We start from the raw sequence: 13,442 nt of genomic DNA on the forward strand, positions 1-13,442 counted from the left end.
CCAAAAATCCACGCCTGTCCTGCACGCCTTACTGCTGGCACGAAAAATGGTAGGATGGATTCTCCGTCCATCTTAGACTGACATAAATAGTGCCAGAGTTTTCCAGCTACATTAATCGCACGCTGTTTGTGAAGCTTTGAAAGCATACTCTAAAAAATGTTCCTGCCTGCGTAATTTTATTTTTCTTTTGCTCATTTTGTTTTGGGAAATCTTGTACCTGAGTTACAGACTTTCCTTTCAAACCTAGGGTCCATGCATCTTTTGAATAAGGGAAGCTGCAAGTAGTTACGCATCTGAAAGGAAGATTTTTCTGGTTTTAATTATACCCTTCTACTTTCTCTGTGAAATATTCTTTCAATCTATATTTTACCCATATAGAGGTTTAAACTGAATGCAGAGGCATTCCCATACCTTGTTCTTTCCCCTTAAAACCAAATGTCAGGAACAAGCACTCTTTAAAGACATAGGAAGGGAAGATTAAGAGAAATACAAAGTTTAATAACGCTCCGCTAAATTCTACAATTAAAGCAGCAGTCTTCAAAGAAACGTGAAACTGGAAGGAAATCTGTATTCAGCGGAACACCAAGCACAGATTTCTGTTTCGGTCTGAAATTCAGTGCTCAACCTCATGGAACCCGTACTGAGCCCTCAGAAAACAGCTTTATTTAGGATACTGCTCCAATACAGGGATTTCCATAGCCTGTAGGTACGCACTAATTTTCCCAACAGCAGAGTAACACAGTTATTTGCTGACTGAGTCCCTACATCCTCAATAGCTACAGCCTGTTAACTGATCACACGCACCCACTTAGCTGGAACTTCATCTGAACTTTCAAGCAGGTTAAATTCAGTCAAGAAGACAGAGTCACTCCCTAATTTGTAGCAGGCTAAGAGCACTTCAGCAGTCAGTAACATCTCTAATTACCAACAGCACCTCTTCAAATGTTACTGTCTAGCTTAATTGCTGGAACTGAATGAACGAACAGCAAGTTAATGATGTTGGCCCACCGACACCAGGACCAATACCCGAGACATTCCGGGTGACAGGTAACCACAACGTTTCTTCCAGTTTAGTATCAGCAGCTCAAAATCCTCGCCATCGCATTCGTCTAAGCAAAACCCAGACTCACCAAGATGCCTTTGCTACTGGACAGCTACTCCCAAAGCCAGTCCTCCCTTCCAGCTTCCTCCAGGGAAACTTTTAAACGGATGCTTGTTCCCAACTCCAGAGATACTCCACGTCTGTTTCCCCCACTAAATCACTGGTCTCCCATGCAACTGGCAGGACTGTCCCCTCACCGGATGCACTGCCAGAAGCAGTCAGTCAAGGCTCACAGTGCTGCCTGTTGATCAGCTTGTGACCCCCTTCTCATTTCAACGTCACTCCATGCATCCCCTCTTTTTGCCCTCAGTTGACCACCCCCATCATCAACCAAGCAACCGGTCTCTCAGGCTGCCATTTACCACTAGAATGCCTGTGCTAAGAGAAAGGTTTAAAAGCAGAGCTGGAGACACGACCCCGTGCCCCGCAACAGGGCCACTCTGGTGTGCAAATGCAGGATACCCACCTTATGGCAGCCAGGATAGGTTGCCATGGTGTTGAGGGCAGAGGTGCTGGGATTCTTGCTGGTGCTGGCCATGATATTCTGGATCTGGGTGAGCTCTTGCCTCAGCACCTGTTTCTGGTGGAAGCTGAAAGCAGGGTGGTTTGATGCCATGGTGAAGAGCAACAGGAACTCATCCCCCGTGCGGCCCTCGTTGAGTTGCAGCCCGTAGTTGTTGATGACCGAATCGATGTGGGTGAGGGTACGGAAGAGCACCCCGGCCGCCTCTCGGTGGGCAGACCCGAGCAGGGCGAGAGAGACCAGCAGTTTGCTGCGCACCACCTCGTCGGTCAGGTTGGTGAGGCTGCCCAGGTCGGCGGGGTTGTTGGCCTTGATCTCGGAGTCGCGCAGGGAGTGGTAGTCCTTGCGGGCCAGGTCCTCCAGGCAGGCGCCCAGGAAGCGCAGCTCCAGCGGGATGCAGAGGTCCAGGAGGCCGCAGAGGAACTCCACGCGCTGCGGGGAGGGCAGCTCGGAGAACCAGCGGTACACCCCGTCCCGCTGCAGCCGCGGGCACCGCTTCTCCACCATGGTGCTTCGCCTGCCGCCGGCCCGCAGGGAGCACACCCTGCTGGGGGGGGCGGCGGCGGCGGCGAGGCCGGGCGGCAGGGCCCCGAGGGGAGCCCGCAAGGCCGGCGCCCCGACGCCCCCCGAGCGGCCCCCTCCGCGCTCCCGCCCCCCCGGCAAACCCGGCCCCCGGGGGGCGAGGGGGCCCGGCGGCGAGGAGCGCGGGGGGCAGCCCCCGGCGGCGGGCAGGGCCGGGCCGGGCCCCCCCGAGGGTGGCCGGCGGCGGCGGCGGGGGAGCAGGCCCGAGCGCTGAGGCGCGGCCTGGCCGCGGGGTCCCCGCCCGGCAGGGCCCGGCGGCCCCGAGCAGGCCTCTGCGCTCCCGCGTCCTCCTTCACGGGGCGGCTCCTTCTCTCAGCCGGCCGCCCGCTGCCTCCATCCTCCGCGCAAGCCCGTCCCGCCGCGCTGGGCCCCGCCGCCGCCGGAGCCGCACAACCGCGGGAAATAATCCCTCGCTGGAAGGCAGCGAGCAGGCGGAGGGGAACGGGGCCGCGGCGGAGGGATCCCGCGGTGAGAAGTCCCAGCCGGGAGCGGAGCGCGCGGAGAGAGAGAGAGGGGAAGGAGCGATGTAGCGCCTTCACTCCCGGCCTGACCCCGCGGCGGGCCCCGCCCACCGCCCTGCCGATTGGCCGAGCCGTCTACTCACACCTGGGGATTGGCTGCCAGCACGCTCCCTCCACCCGCCCCCTTCCTCGCGTATACTAGCGGGGTCCAGGGGGGGCTTGTCAATCGCCAGCTTTTAGCCCCCTCTAATCCCTCCCCTGGCGCTGATTGGTTGAGAGGACGCTTAAATAGGAGAGGGGCGTGAACACCCGTCTTTTGTCTGCGGCCGCCCGGGGCGGCGGAGGGGGGAGGGCTGTGGTTGTGGGCCTTGGTGCCGCTGCGGGTTCGGGCCTGAGGCAGTGATCCCCGCCCTCGGGGCAGGGCCGGGCCTTGCCCTGCTCCAGGCCGACCCCGCAGAGGGGCTGTGGGGCCTGGTGGGGCCCGGGGCTCCCGTCCCCCCCTCAGTGCCGGGACGGTCCCCGCGGCCTGGCCAGCCCCGGCCCTCGGAGCTGCCTGCGGGCCGTGTCCCGGCCGGCATTAAGCCGTGTTTGGCCGCCTTCGTTCTCCCCATGGTAGGCGCGTTCGCAGTCTGTCCGCTGGCTCGAGCGCTGCCTGTGCTGTTTGCTGTCTCCGGTGTGGTACGGGCCTTTTCCCCGGCTTTTCCACTGAAAGCGTCCTCGTTCCAGCCCCAAGGAGCCTCACGGCGCAGGCGAGGGAAGGGCTGCGATGCCCTCTCTCCTTAGCCCCTGTTATAGGTGGACGACAGGTTAACCATGAGCCAGCAGTGTGCCCTGGCTGCCAAGAAAGCCAAAGGAATCCTGGGGTGCATCAAGAAGAGTGTGGCCAGCAGGACGAGGGAGGTTCTCCTTCCCCTCTACACTGCCCTGGTGAGGCCCCATCTGGAGTACTGTGTCCAGTTCTGGGCTCCCCAGTTCAAGAAAGATGAAGAGCTACTGGAGAGAGTCCAGCGCAGGACTACGAGGATGATGAGGGGACTGGAGCATCTCTCCTACGAGGAGAGGCTGAGGGAGCTGGGCTTGTTCAGCCTGGAGAAGAGAAGGCTGCGAGGGGACCTAATAAATGCTTATAAATATCTGCAGGGTGGGTGTCAGGAGGATGGGGCCAGACTCTTTCCAGTGGTGCCCAGTGACAGGACAAGGGGCAAGGGGCACAAACTGAGGCACAGGAAGCTCCAGCTGAACCCGAGGAAGAACTTCTTCCCTGTGAGGGTGACGGAGCCCTGGCCCAGGCTGCCCAGGGAGGCTGTGGAGTCTCCTTCTCTGGAGATATTCAAGACCCACCTGGACAAGGTCCTGTGCGGCTTGCTGTAGGTGACCCTGCTTGGGCAGGAGGGTTGGACTAGATGACCCACAGAGGTCCCTTCCAACCCCTACTATTCTGTGATTCTGTGATAGGAGGGGCAAGGACCCCGAAGGACGGAGCAGAGGGGTGCAGGATGGCACGGACTGCCAGCTGCGCGATGCCGAAAGCCCAGTGAAGCTTTGGGCACCAGTGTTGCCAGAGCAGCCTCACCAAACCAGCAAAAGGCCAGCTTGGCAGTTGACTTCAGATCGTCTCTAAATACAGCGTGGAAACAAAAGAGACACTGAAGGCCTCTTAAAATGGTATTTTTTTCCCCCCCCGTGTTCCCACTCTCCATTCTAAACCGGGATGCTGGCTGACAGCAGCGCAGCAATGCGTGCTTTGCAGCAGCTTTATCACCTTCAGATTTGCCTATGGATAGCACGGACAGCATCCAGCAACCAAGAGCCGGACACATCATTTCTTTTTCTGATAATGTTTTTCCATAGGACTGGGCCGTATGTCTGTTGTAGCCCAGCAGCCAGGCTGCGCATCAGCTAGGTAAATGGTAAGGGTGGAGATCTTGAAGTGGAGGAGGCCAGGAATAATATTTTTAAATGCGGCCCCAGGCAGGCAAAGGATGATTCCAGGCTGGATTGTTATATGATAGTAATCTTAGAAGATGGATCGTGTCTTTTATTTTTGCAAGTGCAACATTGCTGCAACGCAGATAAACAAAAGAGCTAATGGTGATGTTTTTATATGCACAATCGCATTTTGTCTTGGGTTGGTCTTCATGGGACGCACACAATGCCCAGATGCAGGCTGCTTGCTGTCGTGTGAGTTGTGTGAACACTTGTGTTGGTATCGTATGAGAGAAAAAGGCTTATTCCTTTGGGTGATGGTTTATTGGAAATCTCATTATACACCTTGCTAAGACAAACTGCTGCACCACAAAAATTCCAAATGCTGGTAGTTTATCCTTTTTTATTTCCCAGTGGAATATCGTAGACTATCAACTGCATTTATTGAAGTCCTACTGAAATGCAAGAGTAAGCAGTCAAAGGACGCTTACTGGGCTTGCATAATGTCATACGTTGTAAAGCTACACAACTCCCCTTCTGTGCTGCAGACTCCTGCTGCGAGAGGGTCCTTGAAAATCCCGCAGCCTCTCCGTGTCCTTTCCTTGCAGTGATCTGTCACTGAGTGCAAACCATATGTGCTTCCTCTTCCTGCCTGCCCAGTATTGTCCATCAGAGGAAGGGATACGCTGAAAATGGAGGAAGCGCTCTCAGTCCCTTAGGAAAGGTTTGCATTGAGTCGCAGCGTGGGCCAGGCAGTGGGCTTGAGGACGCCGAGTTCTTTGGTGGCCTTTCTGCTTACATTGGTGTTTTTAGCCCAGCATCAATCTGTCCTGAAAGAGCATCAATCTGTCCTGAAAGCACTATGCTGTGCTCAGTCAGGTGTCTCGTGATTGCCTGGTCTGCAGCAAGCTGAAGGTTTAAACTTCTCTACCTGGGATCCAGGTCTAAGCCTGAGCCTAGATGAAAGTCTGAATGTGAATTTTGTTGCTGAAGAGTGAGTCTGTGGTTTACAGCCAGAGCAGAAATTGTTTGTCTTTGATGCCAGACAGTAAGAGAAACTCTAATCAGAAGCGTAGTATATGAACTGGGAACCTTTTCTCTGATTAGAAGTGGCTTTGGGCGAAGCCCAAGGAAACCAAAAAGCGCACGACATGCAATTCTGTCACAAGCCACCAAGAATTCCTGGCTAGCCAGCGGGCAAAGCAAGGAACCGCCCTCAGCAAGATAAATCAACTTCGTCAGAGCTCGTGTTACCACTTGCTGAAGACAGCGGGCTGTGCGTGAAGGTCGTTCTGGGGTGCCTGCTCAGCCGCCTTCCCCGCAGGGGCACAGCCCTCAGGACACCAAAGCCAGCTCCATGGTTCATCCCCAGATCATCCCATTCACTGCATCTTCTCTCTTGCTGGAATTCTCCTAGTGCATGTTTGAGACAAACAGCTGGGGAAGATTCCTTGTCGGAGTAATCGGCAAACAGTAACTGAGAGTGTACTTATTTCCCTCTTTTTGTATTTTCGGAACGTGCAGGGGCTGTCACTGAATGTCTCAGGCGAGGGGAGAGGGCCCATTTCTTCAACATTGGATGCATTTACTTCAGTTCTCACCTGCAATCTTGAGGGTCTGAGTTCTTGTACTCAGATTTCCTCAATCCTTTTTTAGCCAGGGAGCCTGGCTGAAGTGTTTCTTTTCCTTTAAACAACATGTCAGAGCACACATAGCCAAATCCACCAGGGTAATTTCATGTGAGTTTGACTCAATGCAACATGGAATGTCCCAAAGCGCATAAAAATTGACTGAAATAATTCAGTGTGGGGTGAGTAACTGAGTCCAGTGTGAAAGGAGCTACTTCACTTTTTTATCCGCCCCCAGAACCAACAGGAGATGAGAATCTCTACCTGTTGAAATGCGAGGGGGAGCTTTCCTTGGGCAGCTGATGGTTAAAAGGCCAGCTGCATTATCCAGATCTACCTCATGCCCAATGCTCCCAGCCCTCAGGACACCTTCACAGGGACCTTTTCAGAGCTTCGGTCTATCACATTTGAAAGGTTCTCCTCTTCCTTTAGGAGTCTGTTCAACACTTGTCATTAAATGGGCAGAAGTTTTTACGTCTTTGGCATTTTTAGACCTCCTAAATGTTGCTTAAATCATAGCACTTCTGCCAGAAATTCAGCCTGGAAATTTTAAGTCTTTTACCAAAATGACTTGCAAAGCCATAGCTGAACCTGCTGCCGTCTTGGTCTCCCTGGGTGGGAGTTAGCTGTGATGGGCATCCTTCCCTCACGGAGGTTCCACCCCAAACCAGCTTTCCTCCCTTTTGAGGACTGAATGCTGTCCTGGGGTGATACGCTGAGAGAAAGCACGCTGCTGGATATCAACGTACGTAAAACCTGACGGGCCAACTCTGTGTTGTTTCAGTAGGACCTCTGTGGACTTTCACCCTGGAGCTGCTGGCTGCTTTTGTGGAGCTCAGTGCTACCTCCCTGCATTTCGTCTGCTCGATCCCACCTCTCACAAAATTTCTGCTGCCGACCATCTCCTGCCAGATGCCCTTCCTGGCTGCCCTGTTCCAAAACCTTGCTCCCCATTGCCAAATAATCTGCCTGTTCTGACCTGCCCGACGTCCACCTCTCCCATTCCTCTTCCCCGCGCAGCCTCAGTGCATTCTTCTGATGCTGCAGCTCCACTCCGATCTCCCCCGTCTCTCTTTTTCTGCTGGGATGCAGAGAGTGACAGGAGCAGTAGTGCTGCGTGCCGCCTGCGCCGTTAGACGGAAGGGAAAGATAAATATTGCTATTGCATGTTCACTCCGCTCCTTCTGTGCGCACGGGTTATTTCCTGTGAGGTTTCGCGCAGATGTTGGAATCGGAGCTCTTGCTTTTGAAAAAAACAAACAAACCCCAGCTTTGAAGCGCAGAGAAAGATATCACGTGGGCTTCGGGAAAAGGCTAAAAAAGAGGAAAAAAAAAAAAAAAAGGGCAGCCAGATGTGGGGCCTGCTGCATCCCTTAACCATGCCCTTCAAATAACCAACCCAGCGCGTTTTGTTTGGACTGGGGTGCGGGGAGGTGTCCTTGCTGTGACAGCAGCGAACGCAGGAGGGATTACGGGCTGGCAGTGACTCGGGGATGTGTGTGTGTCTCTCTGTGTGTCTGTCTGTGTGTGTCTGTGTGTGTCTGTGTGTGTCTGTGTGTCCCTCTGTGTGTCTGTGTGTGTGTGAGAATGTCACTGCCCTCTGCTGATAGACGCCGGCAGGCACAGACGTGTCTTTAGGGATTTTTCAGGGTTTTTTTCCAGCTGAAGGCATAAGGGATAGACACTGTCCCTGAGTGAAGGTGTCCCCTCAACACCACCCGGTCTCATCTGTCACCTTTCAAAATCCGAAGCGCGAGTCAGCCCTGAGCTTCCCTCGCCCCGTGTCCCCTGTGTCCCATCCCCGGCGGGATCGCCCTGGCACGTCCCTTCTTGGCCCCAGAAGCCAGCCAGACCTTCTGGCTGTGCGCGGTTCCCCGTGGGGCTTGTCTCAGCATGATGATCCACAGTCCCTGGCTGCCAGAAACGCCTCCCCCGGCTCCCTTTCCCTTACTCCTTGCATCCCTCTTGGAAACCACCGCACATGAAACATTCTTGGGTTTCCTGTCTTTCACTGCTCGGGCTTTGGCCTGTCCTTCCCTCTCCTGCTCTGCGTGGCTGGAAGGACAGGGATGTCTCAGCCCCTGCTGAAGCTACAGCCTTCCCGTCCCCACCACCCCCGTCACAGGGCAGCTTCTTCCTTCTGACTCCTGCTCTGAATTCTTCCTCTACATCCATCTCACCCAGGAAAGTCCCGTTTTGGGTGACTCTTTCCAAAACAAGGTTGTGTTGCAATCGTTTTCAGTTTCTTTTTACTTGAGCTAGCACAGCTGCTTGCCATGTCGGGGACCAGGTTGCCAGAGCCGACGATCGCCCCATGAGCAAGGTGCAACTCTGGCAACCCAGGAGGGATGTGCGGCGTCCCGGGATGGAGTCGTCCGCTCCTATCCACAGCCGGATGCCAACTCTCACCCATTACACAATGTTAATTTACTCTTTGCTACAGCCGAATCACTTTACAGCTGGAAAGGAAGGTCTGGAAGTATTTACTTGACTATTCCAGTGCCGTTCCTTGGGGTGTTTTCACATCAAATCCCTCCTCTCTCTGCCTTTGGTCGGTATTCCCCTAACCAGATCGTTTAAAATGCTCAAGGAGAATGCACGAGGGAAAAAAGGAATGTGCACAAGTATTTACTGAATATGAATGTAAAGTTCAGTGTTTCTTTGCAACATTTGAAATGCATGGTACACTTGGTTACAGAAATATCAGCTTGGGCAAGAGAGATAATGTCATCTGCCCTACCTGCCAGCCCCCCAGTTCAAACCCTTCTGTGCAAACATCTAATATTTACATGTTGTGATGCACGCTGGGGGACGAGTTCCTGAAGAAACCCACAAATAACTTCTGAATGACGACCAAAATGAGAAAATTGGGATTGGTTCACAGGCAATTCATGAATAGAAAAAGAGATGAAATTAGCTGAATGAACTGTTCATTACGCATTATTCAGCCAGCTGTACTAATTAGTGCCTTAAGGACTGTTCCTGTTCCCACTGCAGCCAACTCCAGAACTCCCTTTTGATTTCAGTGGGAGCAGGACAGAGCCCTCAGAGAATGGGCCTGGTGCCTGCTTCCTCTGCAATGCCTTTTTTTTTTTTTTCTTTTACTAGTGCTTATTGATTCCAACTTTTTGTGTCTTCTCTTAAAAGGGCTACTTCTAAAATGTCCTGTGTGATGATCAGTTAATCGCAGGAAAAGAAACATACCGTCAGTCCTAGAGGGTGTGTCTTCTGTCCGGTGTGTTCTCTGAAGGGGAAGGTTTTTCATATGTCTTCTTTTGCTTTGCTTTTGTCCAGGCTAGGTGGTACTGAGGAGCACAGAAGCTCGAAAGCCCTTTGGAAAATGTGAGTCGATCCAGAAATGTCATTAGGGCAGAAGGTGCAGGACTTCAGTGTTTTTACTCTTAGCCCAGAACTTGCAGCTGGGCATTTAATTTTTTTTTTTTTCTGTGTAAGGATAATGTTTATGATGTTTCTTTCCCACCAAAAAGTTCCTACAGCACAGTTTTGCTCTGAATGTGGCAATGTTAGAAAAAGACATCAGTCCAAACTGGTACATGTGCCTTTGTCAGAGCTGCCTCAGGTAAGACTCGCCTCAACAGCAGACGACTTTGTCCTGCTTTCAGATTTGTAACACGCGATACTGTCTGCATCAGCCTCTCCCATTGACCGCTCGTGTCACTGACCAGAATAACACGCTTTATGCCGTGCTTTTCTTACCATGGGCAAGCCAACACCTTCAGGGATGCAAAACCCGATTCTGGTGTTGCTCATGGGAGACTGCAACGTCGTTCTGCTTCCTTTTTGACTCTGGGTTGCAAAGCCAATTCATTTGGAGCGGCCCAGCTGCGGACCGTCACCCACATAACCTGTCCGGCTGGTGGCGAGGCCAGGGAGAACCTGGACTGACGTCCAGATGCCAGGCTGGACTTGAAGGGATCACATTTAAACAAACTACCCCAGTCTTGCTGCAGAGCCCTGCTGTCCCCCCAGCCCAAAGCAGGGGTGTCTCCGCTGGGGACTGTGTAGAGAGTTGCTGGCCAGATAACAGCTTCCCATTTACATGCCACCACATGCAAGTTTTGCCTGGGTTTTGCCCAAGTCTACCCACGTCGTTCCAGACATCTTTTTTCTCCCAGTTCTTTTGATCCCTTGGCGAGGAGGTGCATTGCTGCAGCTCCGTGGTGCTGCTGGTGGGTCTCTGCCCCAGCCTGACCCAGCCAAGGTGGAGCTGCTGGGGGGTTCCCCTCCCAGCAATTCAGTGAGATTGCCTGCTGGGGAGAGAGGAGAGGATGTCCCACCAGCTCAGCCTGGAGGAATCTCCACAGCCCCACTCTTTGGGCTGCTCTCCACAGACTGCCTAAAATGGATATAAAGGAGCCTTGGAGTGGAATTTATTTTCTTCCTAAGACCGTCCTTAAAATAACAAACACCAGAAAACTGGTGACATGCGGTACATCTGTTTGAATAATGTGGACCTTCTGTCTCTAATAGAGGAAACTCCAAATAACTCTTTGATTTGTGTTTCCTTTCTTCTCCTTCCTCATCTCCTCCTCCTCACTACTGTATACAAATCTGTTCTGCAAGCTCAAAACCACCAGTTCTCTCTCCCCTGACTGGCTTGTTTTTATGCCATGTGACAGTTATTTAATTTCCTCTTTGCTTCTAACACAGCTAATATTTATCTTTCCTTATGGGATTGCGTCTTTGTTTATACGCTGATGCCAAGGGGTAAGGACAGCGCTGCTTTGGATCCAGCAGCCCAATTTCCTGCCCTCTGACTGCGTCTCATGGAATAGCATCTTCCCTCGCGGGCGGTCCCGCAGCAGCCAACGGTCCCAGTTCAGAAAAGCAATTAGGATTAAAATATGTGTTTAAAGTTAGCACACGTAGAAGTCCTTCTCTAAATAGGGACGCTCTCTACAGCGGAGTCAGTGGAGTCACTGGTATGGCGGGCAAGGTTCAATGTGCGTAAGGCTGTTAAAATCTGGCCCAGCGCTAGCTGCTTAATTGCTTCCCCAGAAAGAGCAAGGCTGTGAGAACAATGGCTAATGGCCATTTCTCCTTCTTTTTTTAAGACGACCATTTAAACACAGAGTTTAAACATATGTAAGACGGAGATTGCAAGGCACCGTTTCCAACAATTCAACTGCGATCAATACAGCCCTTCGAAAATGCAGGATCTTCCCAGGCGGCCGGGTTTGTCGGTTCTCCTTTGTTCAAAGCTCTAAACCGACCTGGGAACCATCTTTTCCTCATTATATTTGTTTCCTTTCAGCACTGGTCCCTTCGTTTCATTACCACATGCAATTTTTTAAAGCCCTCACAGCTAATATCACAACTATAGATCTAGGGTTTATTTATAGCCCTAAAATCCGCCGAGAGCTGTGTGTCTTGTTGCTGTGGAAACTGGGATTCTAAAAGTAAAAGGATTTTCAAGGGATTTTAGAAGCGACCTGCTGAATTTGAGTACTCGCTTTCACCTCCAGAGGTCTGTGTTCAACTGTGCTTTAAACTTCTGGGTAAAATCCACCCCACGGTCTCCGCCAGCCCTCGGGGGATACTGGTCCTCTGGGCTTTCTTAGGATCTGGCACTTGGCAGTCTGTTTTTTTCTCCCTGTTGTGAGACAAAAGATGTGCAGGTAGCTGTGGGGGTGTGAAACTCTTGGTGTCGGCAATGGCATATCTGCCAGGCTCGGGGCAGTTTGCTTTTTTCTTTCACTTTCGTTGGTTTTGGGAGCCTTTTGCCAAGGGAAATACCACCTTACGCGCTGCTAAGTTTGCAAACCTGCGTGCTGCAATAAATTCCAAAGCTTTGACACTAGCATGGATTGGTGTTTCCTGGAAATTAGATTTTACTCTATTAAACAGTTATTTAAGTGATTTTATTTATCTCTGGGTAGAGCGTGCAAAGGACTAGGGCGTGATTGATGGGCTGGATCCTGCTTATACTCTGCATCCTCTCTTGGCAGGTCAGCAGCGGGCAGACTCACGCTTGTCAGAAATGCCGTGCTTTACCTGGGGCAGAGATCTCGCCAAGCCACCCAAGGAGAAGCCAGTCCTTCCCCATGGTCCATCGAGGGATCCTCAGACCGAAGCCAAGCTCCTGCATGAGATACCGAAAGCGGGCAGCCTGACCCCCATCCGCCCGGCCGTGGGCTGTGCGAGGCTGCCGGCTCATCGCAGCAACGCTGGGCTTGCCACCACCCAGGCTTCTTCTGTACCTCTCAATGCCAGGTGTCCCCCACCACCCGGGGACAGATCTTTCGAGAGCTCTGCCAAAGGGCTGCGTGCAGGACTTCTCTGGCTATGGGTGTCACTTTCTAGCAAGAGCTAAGCTTTCAAAAAATCCTTATAATTCAACCATTCTGTTTATGAACCAGCTCCAGAGCCCAGTCTAACCTGAGCAGGTATTTGAGATGCTTCCAGGCTGCCGAACCTGGAAAAATAAGCTGGAAAATGCCGCCCTATCGATGCGGCCGAGGGAGAGGAGGGGGAAAGGGAAGGACAGGCCATGTAACACAGCTAGCCCACTAGCATGTGTCTTAAATTCACAAACAAGGCACAAATGTCAGAGCTGATTAGCTATTGCCTTGCATTTCCATAAGTAAAGCAGCAATCCCGGTGTGCGCTGGCTTCCAGGGCTCGGGGCGCCAGCACCAGGCAGCCTCTCCATCCCCAGGGCAGCCTTGGCATTTGTTCAGCACGTTCTCCGGGTCCGTGCTGGCACGGGGTGTATCGTGCCTGGCTAGAAGTTATTACTGTGATATTAGATTAAAAATAGAAATGCAAGAGCCAAGCCTCACCGACTGAGGGAATGGTAATTCATGACTTCTCTTTCCCATTAGAGGGTGCCAGGGACCTACTGTTGCTGCAGACCCCAGAAATCATGGAAAACGTGACTTGGTCCTGTACATTTTGGGACGAGGCAAATCTGTGCCCATTTTGAGCACCCAATCCTCGTACTGCCCAGCCAGGCCAGCTAAAGTAACTTGACTGCCATGCTGAAATGTGGACGGGGAAGGGTTGGTGTGGCAGCTGTAACTCAAAAGGACATGGGCAGGTGACAGCCTGCAGCAACGTGAAGGAGATGAAGCCCTCCTCGCGCTGCTGTGTGCGGACAGGAGCATCAGCTGGGGATGGGAGAGCTCTCTGCTGGGCTTCATGCGATGCTGATGAGACGTGGGTGAAGTCCAGCGTTCCCCGCTTTAGATTGCCCCTGC

At 52.5% G+C, this 13,442-nt stretch overlaps 1 protein-coding gene across 1 annotated transcript in view; it reads right to left on the bottom strand.

Annotated features, from left to right (window-relative positions):
- ZCCHC14 (zinc finger CCHC-type containing 14) overlaps positions 1–2,220 on the bottom strand; it is a 52,562-nt gene extending 50,342 nt beyond the window's left edge. Inside the window, exon 1 of the mRNA XM_075433688.1 lies at positions 1,569–2,220. Within this exon, the coding sequence (XP_075289803.1) occupies positions 1,569–2,132 (564 nt within the window). The 5' untranslated portion in view covers positions 2,133–2,220. The remainder of the gene's footprint in view (positions 1–1,568) is intronic.
- Positions 2,221–13,442: the final 11,222 nt, after the last annotated feature.

The sequence above is a fragment of the Opisthocomus hoazin genome, chromosome 12 (assembly GCF_030867145.1).
Source record: "Opisthocomus hoazin isolate bOpiHoa1 chromosome 12, bOpiHoa1.hap1, whole genome shotgun sequence".
NCBI classification, from domain to species: domain Eukaryota; kingdom Metazoa; phylum Chordata; class Aves; order Opisthocomiformes; family Opisthocomidae; genus Opisthocomus; species Opisthocomus hoazin.